This window comes from Sorex fumeus, unplaced genomic scaffold, assembly GCF_029834395.1.
Source record: "Sorex fumeus unplaced genomic scaffold, SorFum_2.1 ptg000226l, whole genome shotgun sequence".
Taxonomy (NCBI): domain Eukaryota; kingdom Metazoa; phylum Chordata; class Mammalia; order Eulipotyphla; family Soricidae; genus Sorex; species Sorex fumeus.
Window position 1 is genome coordinate 216719 of NW_026606283.1, and position 17230 is coordinate 233948.

General features: G+C 48.2%; 1 protein-coding gene across 4 annotated transcripts in view; it reads right to left on the reverse strand.

The window, feature by feature from the left end:
* RABGAP1L (RAB GTPase activating protein 1 like) overlaps positions 1-17230 on the reverse strand; it is a 393084-nt gene that overhangs the window by 54833 nt on the left and 321021 nt on the right. The window contains exon 1 of one of the 4 annotated variants that reach the window (XM_056108615.1): positions 6443-6586. The exons of the other annotated variants lie outside the window; for them this stretch is intronic. Coding sequence (XP_055964590.1) covers positions 6443-6553 — 111 coding nt within the window. The 5' untranslated portion in view covers positions 6554-6586. Of the gene's footprint in view, positions 1-6442; positions 6587-17230 lie in introns of those variants that run through there. 4 annotated transcript variants of the gene reach the window in all.

Genomic DNA, 17230 nt, shown 5'->3' on the forward strand with positions numbered 1-17230 from the left:
GAGGGGCTGGAGCGATAGCATAGTGGGAAGGGCGTTTGCCTTGCACGCGGCCGACCCAGGTTCGATTCCTAGCATCCCATATGGTCCCCCAAGCACCGCCAGGAGTGATTCTTGAGTGCAGAGCTAGGAGGGACCCCTGAGCATCACTGGGTGTGACGCAAAAAGCGAAAAAAAAAAAAAAACCACCAAACAACAACAACAAAAAAACACCCAAACATCCAGTGATGTTGTTTTTATTCTGCTTCATTTTTTTTTCAGACAAAAATATAAGGACTAGAGAAATCAACAGGAAGGAATGAGGGAACAGGGACGGGCGGCCTCATTCTCCCAGTGAGGGGGGAGAGCTACATACCCAAAGCACAGACTCAGCAACGCCGAAAACACGAGATCTAGGCTCCAGCCACAGAACTAGGAAATGTGCCCGTCCCAGCAGTGGTGGCAGGTGAGGGACGGAAGGGAGGGAACCCGGGACACTGGTACAGGGAGCCCACACTGGGGGCAGGCTAACACCAATACTGTGCGCCTGAAACCCAGCAGTCAATAACTCTGTAAATCACAGTTCTTTGGTTAAATTTTAAAAAAAAAATTTTTTTTTGTTAATTAATTTTTTTGCTCGAGGTAAAAAAATTTGGTTAAATAAAAAAAAATTTTAAAGTCACTTCCAAGTAAGGTGCAGGTGTAAAGTAAACTTTAAAATATGTGTGTCCTCCCCCCCTCCCCCGGCTGGAGCGATAGCACAGCGGGGAGGGCGTTTACCTTGCAAGTGGCCCTCCTGGGTTAGATTCCCAGCATCCCGTATGGTCCTCTGAGCACAGCCAGGAGTAACTCCTGAGTGCAGAGCAAGGAGTAACCCCCAGTGCATTGTCGGGTGTGACCCAAAAAGCAAATAAATAAATAAAGTATGTCCCTCAAAGGACCCACCTCTGAGTCCTCCCCCCTTCTCCCCCTGGGGCAGCCGTCAAGGCCTAACTTGGACCCCCCTCTTCCAATCAGTAGGCACCTCTCCACTTCCTTCGACCCAATGACAGCAAATGTTACCCCAAATCTTCCCCCTCCCCAGTTTTTTGGCCATACCTGGTGGTGCTTAGGGGCCCATATGGAATGCCAAGGATCAAACCCAGGTCGACTGCATGCAAGGCAAATACCCTACCTACTTTTGCTCTGCTATCCCATCCCCAATCTTTTTTTTTTCTTTTTGGGTCACACTTGGCAATGCTCAGGGGTTACTCCTGGCTCATGCACTCAGGAATTAACTCCTGGTGGTGCTTGGGGAGACCATATGGGATGCTGGGAATTGGACCCTGGTCGGCCAAGTGCAAGGCAAACGCCTTCCCCACTATGCCAGCACTCCAGCCCCCATCCCCAATCTTTTAATTTTGATTTTTTAACTCAACTATGAGGTCTTTGGGAAAACACACTCCGTTTCCACCAGGCTGCACTGCAGTTAACTCATGTTAACTCATAAAAGCTTGTAACATAAAACTGGCCTCTCCTAACAGTATGTAGGAAAGCAATAATCCCCTCAGTCACTTTACGAATGAAAAAGAGGAAATAATTCAACAGGATGTAAATTAACGTTTAACCCAAAACATTCGAGCTTGCCAGGGCAAACCCTGGTGTTTGGCTTGTTCACTTTTTGAACTTTCCACCAGACACTCTGAATTTGAATACATATTCAAAGCTTCCTCTGGAATGAAGAGTGTTACTGATACTAGACAGGCACTAAAATATTGGAAGGGCTCTGGAGAAAAGACAGAGCTGCCAAAGCTATTTCCTTGCACGCAGCCGACCTGGGTTCCGTCCCTGGCACCCCATATAGTCCTCTGAGCCTGGCCAGGAGTGATCCCTGAATTACACCATAGAGCCAGGTGTAACCCCAAAGCAAATAATCTATCTAGATATATATACAAACACATACACACACACACACACTTGGTTTTGGGGCCACACCTATCAATCCTATGCTTGGTTCTGCACTCAGGGATCACTCCTGGTGCACTCAGGGGACCCTATGGGGTGCTGGGAATCCAACTGAACTCAGCTGCATGCAAGGCAAGCACCCTACCCGCCAGCCACCCCCAAATATTTGAAGGGGGAGACAGCTGCACCAAAATGCAAACTATTTTGCAAACTATTTTGCCAGTGACTAACCAAAGAAAGAATCTCATATTTCAACAGAAGTGGGGAGTGAGGGGGGAAGAGATGGTACCAGGGATAAGGTGCTTGCCTGGCATGTAGATGCCAAACAATCTACACATTTTTTGAGGGGAGTCACACCCGGCGATGCACAGGGGTTACTCCTGGCTCTGCACTCAGGAATTACTCCTGGCGGTGCTCAGGGGACCTGTGGGATGCTGGGACTCGAACCCGGGTCAGCCGCGTGCAAGGCAAACACCCTACCCGTTGTGCTATTGCTCTAGCCCCCCAGTCTACACCTTTAACTCTCTCCTGCTCTGTCTCCCAGCTCGTGAGCACACGCGCAGAAGCCCACACAGGTGCAGAGACACCCGTTCCTCAGTAAATTCTTTGGGCTAACCAAGCGGACAGGAGCTCGGGGTGACCTGGTCACTGCTGACCTCCTCCGTCCGCTCTGCCTTCTGCAAGATGCTGCTTTGCTTTCCTTTCTTCATCCCTTTGGCCAAGAAAATTCCTACAAGTTTCTGAAGACTCCACTCAGATCACTGAGAGAACCTAGACCAGACAGCCGAAGGATTTGAGACAGAATTCCTTGCATCAGTTCCCATAGGGGGTCACGGATAGTAGGAACTGGCTAACAGGAAATGCAAAGACTGTACATAACCCTGGGCTACTCTGAGTTCGGGCTGGAGCGATAGCACAGCAGTAGGGCGTTTGCCTTGCGCGCAGCAGGCCCAGCGGAGCCGGGCTCGATTTCTCCGCCCCTCTCGGAGAGCCCGGCAAGGTACTGAGGGTATCTCACCCGCAGGGCAAAGCCTGGCAAGCTCCCCGTGATGTATTCGATATGCCAAACACAGTAACAAGTCTCATGATGGAGATGTTACTGGGCCCGCTCGAGCAAATCGATGAACAGTGACAGTGACTCTGAGTTCAAGTATAGATGCAGTGTGTAGAGGCTTATGCTGGGATTGTGTGTGTATTAAGTAGAATATGAGTGTGATAGCTTGGTGTTTCTATCCTGAAAAACAAAAACACTTATAGGAGCACATTAGAGCTTTGCAGTTTTTGCTTTTCATATAATATATATATGAGCCTGGCAAGCTACCGAGAATATCTCGCCCGCACAGCAAAGCCTGGCAAGCTCCCCGTGACGTATTCGAGATGCCAGACACAGTAACAACAAGTCTCACGATGGAGACATTACTGAGACCGCTTGAACAAATCGATGAACAATGGGAGGACAGTGCTACAGTGCTACATATACACATATATGTACACACACACACACACACACACACACACACACACACACACCCCATATATATGGTCCAGCAGGTTATTTTCAACTGCATTAGCAGGACACCCAAAGCTGAATAATGAGTTTCTCTGCATCCATCAGCCAGGTTTAACAGTTATCAGCCCATACATGACTAGATCCATCCACAAGACCAACAATTTCTTTACTGGATTGTTCTGAAGCTTTGCAGACATCTGAAACTATTTCAGTGATCTATCTCGAAATCATTTATTGTGACAATCCCAAGATTAATATTTAGCAAGATAATTGAGTAATTATCTCAATATCAACAACTATTAAGTGGCCAAATTCCCCAATCTTACCCTGATTTTGTTTGTTTCTTTGCACAGCGGGTAGGGCATTCGCCTTGCACCCAGCTGGCCTGGACGGCCTAGGTTCGATTCTTCCACCCCTCTCAGAGAGGCCCGCAAGCTACCGAGAGTATCTCGCCGCACGGCAAAGCCCGGCAAGCTCCCCATGGTGTATTCGAGATGCCAAACACAGTCACAACAAGTCTCTCAATGGAGACGTTACTGGGACCGCTCGAGCAAATCGGTGAACAACGGGAGGACAGAGACAATGACAGTTTAAATCAGCTTCTGAGGGGCTGGAGTGATCGCTAAGTGCAGAGTTAGGAGTAGGCCTGTGCACTGCCAGTTGTGGTCGAAAAACAAACAAAAACCCAAAAATCAGCATCTGAACAAGGTTAGTACACTGTATGTGGCTGATAAGGAGCCCCCGTTTTAATTCTTAAATTCAGAATGGTCATTTCTCCCTGATTTTTTTTCTTTTCTTTTTGGAGCACACATGGCGATGCTCAGGGGTTCCTCCTGGCTCTGCATTCAGGAATTACTCCTGGCAGTGCTCGGGGGATCCTACGGGATGTTAGGGATCGAACCCGGGTTGGCTGAGTGCAAGGCAAAAGCCCTCCTTGCTGTACTATCACCCCCAATTTTTAAAAAATGCTTACTATTTTGGAAACACCATATTCTGGGTTTTGTTTTGCTTTGTTTTTTTGCTTTTGTTTTCTTTTGGCTTCGGGGGCCACACCTGGCAGTGCTCAGGGATCCCTGCTGGTACTGCTGTGGGCACAACATGTGGTGCCAGGGATCAATCTGGGGCCAAGTACGCGCACTTTAACCCCTGCACTCTCTTTTTCATACTACGTCTTTAAGGTTCTTATGATGTAAGATTGAAAAGCAGGTTTCTCCTGAGTGCCCGAGAACAGATGATTGGTTAAAGAAACTTTGGTACATCTACACAATGGAGCACTATGCAACTGTTAGAAAAGATGAAGTCATGAAATTTACATACAAGTGGTATGATATGGAAAGTATCATGCTAAGCAAAATGAGTCAGAAAGAGAGGGTCAGACATAGAAAGATTGCATTCATCTGGGGAACATAAAGTAACAAATTGGGAGACTAACACCCAAGAATAGCCGAGATAAGTACCAGGAGGTTCACTCCATGGCTTGGAGGCCAGCCACACATTCTAGGGGGAAAGGGAGCTCAGATAGAGAAGGGAGCACCAAGTAAAGGGTGTTGGGTGGATCCTCCCAGGATGGGAGATGCATGCTGAAAGTAGACTACAGACCAAACATGATTGCCACTCAATGCCTCTTTTGTAAACTACAACACCCAAAAGCAGAGAGAGAACAAAAGGGAATGCCCTGCCACAGAGGCAGGATGAGATGGGGGGGGGGGGGGGTTGGGGGAAAGCAGAAAGCATACTGGGATCATTGGTGGTGGAAAATGGGCACTGGTGGAGGGATGGGTACTCGATCATTGTATAACTGAAACCCAAGCACAAAAATTTGTAAGTCTACAACTGTACCTCATGCTGTTTCACTAATAAAATTAAAAAAAAAAAAAAGGAAAAGCAGGTTTCATTGAGGAAGGCAGAGGGGGCGCAGGGAGTCTTTTTATTCTGCCAAAGACTGTTTGAATAGTTACAAAATCACTTGCAAGGCATACAATACAGCAGAGAGCGGCAGACGCCAAGAAGCAGCACACGTGTACGTCCCGTCATGTACCAGAGCAAACCCACATGATTTTGTGGGCTTTCCACAGTTCCCAGCAGGGGCTGCACACTCCCATCCCTTTAGTACGGTGATACTCACACAGTGACGACAAGCTCCCCACAATAATTAGGCAAGTTGATTAAAACATACGGATCACGGATGTCTGAAACCCGTAGTCATAACAGAAGAAAAAGCAAATACTGGTGAGAACTTCAATTTTTTCTACTCCGCCAAAACATGGATGTAAAGCCCTTGGGGTACTCATTTAAGAATTTACAAATCACTGCATCACTGTCATCCCGTTGTTCATCGATTTGATCAAGGGGGCGCCAGTAATGTCTCCACTCATCCCAGCCCTGAGATTTTAGCAGCCTCTCCTTACTCATCCTTCCCAACGCTGCCGTACTGGAGGCTCTTTCAGGGTCGGGGGAATGAGACCCGTTATGGTGATTGTGTTTGGCATATTGAATACGCCACGGGCAGCTTGCCAGGCTCTGTCGTGCAGGTGGGATACTCTCGGGAGCTCGCCAGGCTCTCCGAGAGGGATGGAGGCTTTTGGGGCGACCTCTAGTCGCTCTTACAGAAATTTACAAATACAAAATCCAAATGAGCTCCTTTTCTACCAGTTCCTCTTCGCGATGAAGACAGACGCTGACAGTTATTTGCATTTTGGCCAGTCCTCAGTGCTGCCCTTAGGGCCCCGGGGTAAACCCTGTCTCCTTCCAAAGAGACTGAGTCCTTAGTAGCTCCGGCTAGCCCTGACCCAGCAACCACAGACAGGGACAGCAAGTGTGTGCAACAGGTGACACTGGCCTGGTGGCTCTCTTCTGTCCACGCTTCCTCCAAAAGCGGTCCCCTGCCTCCCTCCTCACATACTCGCAGCCTGACCCACACTGCACCACCAGCCACACGTCAGGAATTCCGGACAGGCCGGGCCCCAGAAGGGCAAAGCCCGCCACGGGGAGAATGAGCAAGGCGGCACCTACCAGAGGCCGGGGCTTGCTGATGGCCACCAGGCTGGCAAGGAGATCTTCGTCCTGAAGCTGGCTGAACACATGGGCGTCATAGGCCACCATAATGGAGATCTCTTCCATCATCTTGCCAGCTGACTTCCCCCAAGCTGCAACTCCAGGCCAACTGTCGGGGGCCAAAGAAGCCTGTGGCCACCCAGAGCCAGTACGCACCCACCTGGGGGTGAGAGACCGCAGTGGCAGCTCAGCCACTCACCCGACAGGAGACTAACAGGAGACTAAGCTGGTCCCTTATCTGTGGAGGAAGTATAGGCGGTAAACAGCTCCCGCACGCTCACCCCACGGCTGGAAACGGCTGTTTCGTTTGGGGTAATCTTCTTGAAACTTCAAAAAAGAAGTTCCCTTAAAAAAAAAAAAGAATATCCTAGAAGAAAAACAAAACTCAAAAGCACCGGTGAGGGGGGAAACTGGCTTTCTAGTACGTTCTTGGTAATGAGAAAACTCGAACGTTTTAATCTTCTTTAATATTATTTATATGGAGATTCTTCTTGGAAAAAAAATAAAAAGATTACTTATTTATTTTTCCATAACCACAGAGAATAGATGGGAACCTTTGGTTTTCCAGAGTTTTTAGAATTCCTGGTGCAGTCAGAAATTATCTCCTGAAGTATGAAAAACAGTTTCTTTTTCCCCCACTGAGTATTTCTGTTAAAAAAAAAAAGAAAAGGTGCCACAATATACAATGAAACAGGGAATTTGTTATCAGTAATAATCAATCTCCCTCTCTCCCACCGAAAAATACACAAATATTTTAAACAATTTTGAGATTTAGTTTTCTGTTGTTCATCAGAAAGCAACGTTAAAAATAATTTTAAAAAAAGCAACAGAAGGATCTCACCTCTAAACTGACTGTTTTCCCACACAGATAACACTCCTCTTCCTCTTTTTATTTTAAAACTTAGAGATTTCTCTTAATTACCCAAATCAGCAAGTAGCCATTTGCTGCGGCTGGTCCCCCAAGTTTTTTTCCTGCACCCCGTGAATGAAACTGTACCAATGAAAGCGGAATCCCCCAATACAAGCAAATTAAAAACAGGGGGAGGACAGTTTTTTAAGACTTCTCCAAACAGTCTTCCAATTAAACTGCTCTCTTTTACAGATTATAACACTCCCGTTCCCTGAGAAATATTTGTTGGAATGAGAAATCAATCTGGCAGTGTTTGTCTACAAACAAATACCAGTTGGAATGTTTAGTCCTAATTACCAATCCTGGTATTAAGATTTCTTTGATCACTTCTCAGAAAACCTCAGGATGAGGTTATCATCTATTTTCCCTTTTACCCTAAAGTATAAAGAACACAGCCACTTAACTAATGCCCTATTTCACTGAAAAAAAATTTTTTTTGAAGAATTCTGCAGTTGCTATCGCTTTCTAGATTAAACACACACACACACACACACACACACACACACACACACGGAATACCTATTGCCAGGAAACGCCAGTAGGTCTAATAGGCTTATTTGAACGGTTTCCCGTTCAAATGCAATCCTTCAAGTAAATCCTCTAGCTTAAAACAGCTTCCAACTGACCAGAGTGGAAACTGGTAAGGTACTTGACTTCCTTTTCCCCCATACAATGCAGCCTTGTTTTATATGCATTTTTTTTTTTTTTTGCTAAAAAATTCCAGCACATTTATCTTAAGGCTGACTGACTAACTGAGCAAAAATGAAGTGATTAGCAGGAGGCAAGGCAGTGGAAGGCTCCCAGCCGACAGCGCCTACCTTTTGCATTCCTGGTTAGCGTTTCAGAGGTACTTTACCAGGGGGCTGGCAGGCTCCTGCACCTGAAGGCAGTCGATTTATCTGGAAATACCATTTTCTGGTGGGGCACGCCAGCTTTCACCGTTTGCTCTGTGACGGGACTCCGGGCTGCCCCAATCAGGAGCCCGGACAAAGACACCTGTTGTGGGAGGTAGGGAACCTGCTTCCCACAATGCCTCGGGCCACTGGCGAGCGCCCAGGGGCAAACAAGAATGACAACAGTTGCCTCTGCCCCCCAGGAGAGCTTCCGTGTAACAATAGGTGATCGGCTGAGGCTAGCACACTCCCAGCCCCAGGGGAATAAGGGGGTGGGGCTGGGAGGGGGGGGGGGGGGTTGCAGAGGCTGGGTGCTGTGTATTCAGCTCACAAAACAGCCTGGCAGAAACGAATCGGGAGACTGCAAAGATAGTTTTATTTAATTAGGTGAGCAAACAGGCTGACAACTCCCGGGTCATTCTCATGCGGTGCTTTTAGAATTCCACACGGTTTCTTAGGTACACACCAGGCGCTTTTTTTTTTTAAGTTTCTGATTACTATATTTCTTCAATAGGGGTTTGAGTTTGTCGTGGGGACTAGATAATTATTAGTCCCTCTACAGTCCTAAAGCCAAGGTTTCTCCCTCAGGCGTGTGTTTCCCAGCTCGATCTGTTCCTGATTTATGTGTCACCGTTGAAATTTCCCCTTCATCACTTCCATCACTTCCCCTCCATCAAATCACTTTCAGAGTCTAGGAAGAGGGAAAGTGGTTCTTCTCTCAGGCAATTACACCCAAAGGCTTCCTTTTTTCTTTTTCTTTTTCTTTTTTTCCTTTTTGGGTCATACCCAGCGAAGCTCAGAGGTTACTCCTGGCTTTGCGCTCAGAAATTACTCCGGGCGGTGCTTGAGGGACCCTATGGGATGCCGGGGATCGAACCTGGGTCTGCCCGTGTGTGCAAAGCAAATGCCCTCCCTGCTGTGCTATGGGTCCAGCCCCTTGTATAAAGGAGCAAGCAAGGAAGAAACTAGTCCTGTGGTTTGTACGCTCGTTTCCTAAGGCATTTTCTCCCACTCAGAAATCATGGGCGCAGTAATATCTGCCGAAAGTGTAGATGGCTGGTTCATAGGCCTTTCTGTGCCCAGGACAGGGTTGTCATAGCTTTCTGGCCCTGTGGCCCTACCACAGGTTCCCACATGCACCCTGGCAGCCGCCCCCTTGCCAGACACAGTGAGAAGGGCATGGCTGGGGCACAGGGATGGTGACACCACTGCTGGCCAATGTTCGCTGGCAAAGATCTGAGCAGCAAACTGGCAGCAGAAAATTAGTGACAATCACTAGCCGGGCCCAGTTGAGGGGGGAAGTGGCTGGCCTAGGGCTGCTCAGTGACCAGCGCTGGGTCTCAGCTCCCCCCTCCTGGGCATGTAAACTGAGCCCGGATGAAACAGATAGGAGACTTTCTCGGGCAGCTCCCGAAGGATGGAAAGTGAAGGGTTCTATTTCCACCACTCAAGAGACCTACTGGGGGAGGTCGGAAGGTGGAAACGCTTCAGCCTCTATCAGATTGCGAAACCCAGGAGCAGGAATCCCAGATGGCAAGAAAACCCCCAGCTCACTCCCACCCGGGCTGCTAGGGCTCTCCCCGCAAAACACAGCCTGTACTGGGTCCCCCAAGGGCTCGCCGAGCACCAACGCTTTGGCTGATAAGAGTTGATACTTGTTAGGCTCTGTGACTCCAAGGTTCAAAAATTTCTGCTCCAAATTCAAGCTGGTGACAACTTCCAGGGGGCTGGAGAGACAGTACAGTTGGGCGTTTGTTACCAAACCAACAGCACCCAGAGGAGGATCTGAGGGCAAACTGGGAGTAAGAAACTGAAGTCAGCCCCATAAGAAACAGTTCCTGGGAAATTCAGGATTCACAGCGAGCTTGTTCTTACTTGCTGTTAGTTGGAGGGAAAAAAAGGAAAAGATTAAATCTTATGTATTTATTTATGGTTTTAATTGAATCACCGTGAGCTGCAGTTACAAAGCTTCCATGTTTGAGTTTCAGTCATACAAGGATCGAACACTCATCCCTCCACCAGGGCACATTCCCCACCACCAATGTCCCCAGTATCCCCCCCATCCCAACCCTCTCCCTGCCTCTATGGCAGATAATTTTTCTCTTGCTCTGTCTCTACACGAAAGATTAAATCTTAGTTCTCTTTCAAATCATGAAAAGCTAGCACTGTAGCACTGTCCACTCACTGTTCACTGATTTTCTCGAGCGGGCACCAGTAACGTATCCATTGTGAGACTTGTTACTGTTTTTGGCATATCGAATACATCAAGGGGAGCTTGCCAGGCTCTGCTGTGAGGGCGGGATACTCTCAGTAGCTTGCCGGCTCTCCAAGAGGGGCGGAGGAATCGAACCCAGGTCCACCGCATGCAAGGCAAACGCCCTACCCGAAAAGGTCAGTAAAGAAAACCATTATTCTTGCATCAAATTCTGGATATCAAGCTCATGATCTTTCCTAGAAATTACTCAGCAAATTCAAAACTTCAGAAAACACAGATTATTAAAAAAAAAAATCCCTAGAGTTGAACTAAGAAAAGCAAAGCGACAAGACACAAATGCCAGCTTGGCAATCACTGCGGATTGGGTATTTTACTGAACCCTTTATATTCTCACTCCCAAGAGTGATGCTGAGATTCCAGATGCCGAAAGAGCAGCTGCAATTCTAGTCATCTAGTTACCTGCCTGGTATAAAACTCTTAACTCCACAACCACACTCTATAAACAGTTTGATGAGCCCCAAACGGCCCAAGCCAGCCTGAGACTTCATGCCAACTCTAGATCTCAGTCAGGAATGGCATGGCAGAACTAGCTCATGACAGATCCCGGCCACTCTGCAAAGTCCACCCTCCACCATCAAAGGGCTTTTTGTTTGCTTTTGCTTTTTGGGTCACACCCGGTGATGCTCAGGGGTTCCTTCTGACTCTGCACTCAGGAATTACTCCTGGCAGTGCTTGGGGGACCCTATGGGATGCTGGGACTCAAACCTGGGTCGGCCACGTGCAAGGCAAATGTCCTACCCACTGTGCCATTGCTCCAACCCCTGGTTTTGTTTTGTTTTGACATTTTTGGGTCACACCCGGCAATGCTGGGGTGTTTCCCTGGCTCTGCACTCAGGAATGACTCCTGGCGGTGCTTGGTGGACCCTATGGGTAGCCGGGGATCGAACCTGGGTGTGCCGCATGCAAGGCCAATGCCCTCTCCGCTGTGCTATCGCTCCAGCCCTGCTTTTTGTTTGGAACCAAGTACCCTTCCCTGTTCCTGCTCCTTTCTACCTATGAAGGTCATTCTGTCCTTGGAGCTCCAATCTGGAAGCTACATCCTGTCAGGACATGAAGGACAATTTTCCCATTTCTTTAGGATCAAGTGCAGGAGCCAACAACACACACACACACACACACGCACACACACAGAAACTTTGACAAATGTGACAGCAAGTGAATTACAGGTATTGCAAGTGACAGCACTTATATGAGGTGGGCTACAGAGTTTGTCGTGTAAAAAGGTATGCTCTGGTAAGAAATACCACTATTGGGGCTGGAGCGATAGTACAGCGGGGAGGGCGTTTGCCTTGCACGTGGCCGACCCAGGTTCGATTCCCAGCATCTCATATGGTACCCTGAGCACCGCCAGGAATGATTCCTGAGTGCAGAGCCAGGAGTGACCCCTGAGCATCCCCAGGTGTTACCCAAAAAGGAAAATAAAAAGAAAAAAAGAAAACGAAATACCACTATTTACCCAAAAACTCTTTGCTGAGCAATTGCTAGGAAAGACTATGAGCCTAACATCTGGAATTTGATGCAGGAATAATGGTTTTCTTTATTTACCTTTCCATGATTTGAAAGTGAACTAAGATTTCACCTTTTGTGTGGAGAGAGAGAATGAGAGAAACTATGCTAGCAGCCAACGTTCAGTAGAGACCCACTTTGTCTAGACTCCTGCTTTCTCTTCATAAGAAGTCAATGAACTAGGTATTGCTGTTACCCGTTTTAGAAATGAGGTAAATGGCGTGTGAAGGGGTTTGCAGATTTCACACCGTTCTCACAGTTAGGAGCTGAGAGGATTCAAAGCAGGCGTCCCAGCTCCAACGTTTGTGCCCTTCCTCTGTCCCACATAAGGCAGTCTGCATGGCCAGCTGTCAGCTCACACTCACGCACACGCACAGATCAAAGAACTCCTTACACGCGCACCAGTAACCCTGGGGAGGAAGTAGGATGCAGTCCTTCTGCGGATAGGAATGTTTTTTGTTTGCTTGAGGACCACACCCGGCAATGTTCAGGGATTGTTCTTGACTCTGAATTCAGGAATCACACCTGGCAGTGCTCGAGGGATCATATGGGATGCTGGGGCTCGAACCCGGGTCAGCCACGTGTAAGGCAATGCCCTACCACTAGGTATGCTGTTACTACCTCTCGAGTCCCACGGACAGGAAAGTCTTGATGCAAATGATGAACTGCATGGGGACAGGCAGAGTCAAATCTTAAAAAAAAGAAAACGAGTGTGACTGGACTGTTGAACTGATGTTAGCACAGAAGGACCGATGGTTTCAGGAGTGATCCCTGAGTGCAGTTCTGAACGTGCCCGTGGAAAGTTCCAGTTATCATGGCATGCTATAGACTGTAGGACATGGCCAGTCACTGAAGACAATAGCTGCCACTAGCCTCCATTTTTGTCCATTTTGTCCACAGCCTCCATTTTTGTCCATTTTGTCCACAGCCTCCATTTTTGTCCATTTTGTCCATTTGTCCATTTTGTCCATTTTTGTCACTCGAGGGAGGAGGAACAGGAGGAAGAGGAACATGGAATGGGAGGACTGGGCTCCAGGGTTCAGAAAAGCCTGGTTCGATACTTGGGTCCACAGACTAGCGTCCGACCATGAGCACATTATACATGTTGTCTTATCTTTGATTTTTCTCATTCACAAAATGAGAAAATAGTAACAATATATTGCAGAATAATAAAGTAAATATATCCCAAAGCCCTTAACAGGCTGCTCAGCTTGAGAAATGTTTAATTTCATTGTTATCAATATTAATAAAAAGGGTATCTGGAGAGGCAAGGTTATCTTCCTCAAACTGAAAGATAGAACGTGACATCTGGGGGCTGAAAGAGGTAGCAGAGCGGAGAGGGCTCTTGCCTCGCTGTCTGCTGACTCGGGTTTGATGACAATCCCTCTACAGGGTCCTCGAACCCTCCGGAAGCAATCCCTGATGCAGCTGGCCCCAAAACCAAAACAAATGAATATAAACAAAAATTTTAAAAAAAGTGCAACCTTTAAAAATGAAGGCCTGAGGGTTGGAGCAATAGCACAGCGGGTCAGGCATTTGCCTTGCACGCAGCTAACCAGGGTTTGATTCCCGGCATCCCATAAGGGTTCCCCGAGCACCGCCAGGAGTGATCCCTGAGTGCAGAGCCAGTAAGAACCCATGAGGCATCTCCGGTACCCAAAAAGCAAATAAATAAATAAATAAATATAAATAAAAATGAAGGCCTGGAACTGAAGCAATAGCTCTGGGAGTTGGGCATTTGCCTTGTAGGCAGACAACCTGGATTTGATTCCCAGAAACCCACAGGGTCCCCTGAGCACTTTCGGGAGTGGTCTCTAAGAGCAGAGGCAGGAGTAAGCCCTGAGTATCACCCCGTGTGGCCCCCAAACCAAAAACAATAACAAGAGAGAGAGAGAGAGAGAGAGAGAGAGAGAAAAGAAGGAAGAAGGCAAGGAGAAAGAGAGGGAGAGAAATGAAGGGAGAAGGAAGGAAGGAGGGAGAGAGAGAGGGAGGGAGGGAGGTACGAAGAGAGGGGGAGGGGGGAGAGAGAGAAAGAGAGAGAGAGAGAGAGAGAGAGAGAGAGAGAGAGAGAGAGAGAGTGAGAGGTCAGAGCAGGTAAAAGGGTGATCGTGCCTGGGAGAAGTTTCCCAGAGTTGAGCAGCTCTCTCCAGTTTCCTGACTAGAATACAGAGTTTAATCAATTACCTCTTATTAAATTGAGCAATTGTGACAAGAACAGGGAACAAAGAGCACTGGGCTATACAGTGATAGTCACATTGTAACCTGATCAACAAGACACAGTTACCGTGGGCGATCATGTGAAAATACATAATCCCTCTTTATAATTGTACTCTAATCAGATTTTCCACTGTTCATTTATACCCTAGAGCCAAAATAAATATCCAGGCAAGGGCTTAGGGTGGCAGCTGTGCCTGAAGCTTAGGACAGACCGAAAATCTCTACCTCACTTCATTTCAAAGGTACATGAGTTGAGCCAGAGTGACCAGGTGATGTTTTGGATCTGCATCAGGAGTGGCGTTTTCAGTACAATGCCTCTGCTCGTTGCTAAGACCACACCATATCGTGTTTTTGTTTTTGTTTTTAATTTTTATTAGTGAAACACCATGAGGTACAGTTGTAGACTTACAAATTTTGTGCTTGGGTTTCAGTTATACAATGCTCCAGTACCCATCCCTCCACCAGTGCCCATTCTCATCATCACACCATATAGTTTTAACATCCCATTATATAGAAGAGGAAACCCTTGCCTCAGGACTTTCATTTCAGGCCACACTACTCATAAATCAGTCATGGTTAAAGCAGGCAGAAAGATGGAGGGAAGGGCTGGAGCGATTGCACAGCACGGAGGGCATTTGCCTTGCACGCAGCCAACACGGGCTTGATTCCCAGCATCCCATAGGGTCCTCCGAGCACCGCCAGGAGTGATTCCCGAGTGCATGAGCCAGGAGGAACCCCTGTGCATGGCCGGGTGAGACCCAAAAAGGAAAAACAAAAGATAGAGGCCAGATAGAAATATGGGTGTCCCTGGGCTGAAATGTGACTGAGCAAATTCCTTGGGCATTAATAACTGGTTTCTTTGATTAACATTTTACTGGTTGTAATGAGCTCGTAGATTTCTTTGTGCTCTGAAAAAACTGAGTAGTAATCTGGTCCTAATGGTAAAAATGTTTGTTGTCTTTTGTTTCTGTGGGAGAGAATGGGAGGGAAGAATCCACTAAGAGGTGGCCGGGAGGTCCAGGGGTCCCTCCCTATGGCTGGCTCCCTCCCTCCCTCCTTCCTTCCTTCCTTCCTGTTTTTTTTTTGGAGGGGGGGCAATCACACACACCTGGTGATGCTCAGGGGTTCCTCCTGGCTCTGCACTCAGGAATTGCTCCTGGTGGTGCTCAGGGGACCCTATGGGATGCCGGGGATTGAACCTGGGCTGGCCGTGTGCAAGGCAAACGCCCTGCCCGCTGGGCTATCAATCCGGCCCCTCCTGGTTTCCTGCTAACCAGACTGCAACTCAAAGCAAGGGCCCATGGCTGCAGGGCTGTGCTTGGGGGCTTTCAGCCCACAGTGCTGGGGAGCTACGAGGTGCCCAGGGGTGCCAAGGATCAGAGCGAGGTTGGCTGCAGGTGCCTGAACCCAAGGCCGATCTCTCCAGCCCTCTACTGCTGGCGTATTAATGCTTGTGTGCAAAAGTTTAATCTCCAGGAGCCGGAGAGTACACTGGGCAGAATATTTGTCTCACATGTGTCCAACCCAGCTGTGCTCCCTGGCACCACGTATGTTCCCCTGAGCACTGCCGGGGGCCACTCCTGAGCACAGAACCAGGAAGATTGGAGTCCCTGAGCAGTACCAGATATTGTCCAAAATTCCCTTTTTTTTTTTTGTGGTAAAGGCTGAAAGCTGACGTGTGAACGTGCCAAGGCCAAGTGCCAAGGCTGGAGAGATGACAGCGCCCCAGCTTGACACTCATTGGACCTGTAACCCCATTGCTGAGTTTCTTCTGGGTCAGAGGATCAAACACAAGAGGCTCTAGGCAACGGCAACAGTTTCTCCTTAACCTTCGAGTGTTTCCAGCTCCTAAAATCATGTTGTTTCCTCTAAAAAATAAGCCTCTTGGCACTAAAAGCGAATCGTGCAGGGTGGATTAGAAAAATGCCCCTTTTCAAGCGTGTCACTGACAAGGCATTGAGCAGCGGAAAGCAAATGAACTTTCCCAAGAAGAGAAACATCGTTCACACGAATCGCTGCTACGTTCTGAGGCAGTGCCAGCCGGGTAAGCTGGACCCCATGGCACTGGGGCACTGGGCTCTGGTCCTCCGCATTATCTTTTTTTCTTCCTTCTTGGGTCACACCCAGTGATGTGCAAGGGGTTACTCCTGGTGGCGCTCGGGGGACCAGATGGGATGCTGGGAATCAAACCTGGGTCGGCCGCGTGCCAGGCAAATACCCTCCCCGCTGTATTATTGCTCCAGCCCCCTTTTGCGTTATATTTGTCTTTTGCTCCAAACATTCTGAAGTAGGCAGGTGAGAAAAGGCAGGAACGGTGGCCCAAGACTCTCCGGCCACAGCTGGGGGGACCCGCTCCTCCCAGACAGTCCCCGCACGAAGGGAGAGGAGGGGAGACGCCACCAGGACCCCTAGAATCCTGCCCCACAACCAGCACTGGCCAGTTAAGTCCCACCTAATGCCCACACAACCTGCAATCACCGGACGGGACCTGCCAAGAGTTCCCAGCCCTCAACATGACCCGTGGATGCCATCCTGGTCACCCCTTCAGATCTCACAAAAAGGTCCTGAAATATGTCCGCGGGGCCCATGCCAGTCTCGGCTTCGGCATCTGCTTCCTACTGGCAAACAAACTCGCTCTCCTCTCTCTCTCCCCCCGGCCCCCTCTCAGGGTTCTCCCTCAATTGTTTGGTCAAGAGACTAAGAACCGGAAGGGACCAAGCTCCACGCCTCCCAACAAGCTAACTTCAAAGGGCAGGTAGAAGAAATCCAAAGTGAAACAACTTTCTATTAATTTGAATGGTTTATCAAGAAAGATGTGTATTTAAAATAAGTCCTTAAAACCTTTACTAGATAGAGGCTCACTTGTTACTCTGGTTTTCAAAAAAAATTACAAAAAAAGAGAGATCAGCTGATTACAAAATCAGGGGACAGCACTCAAAAAGAAA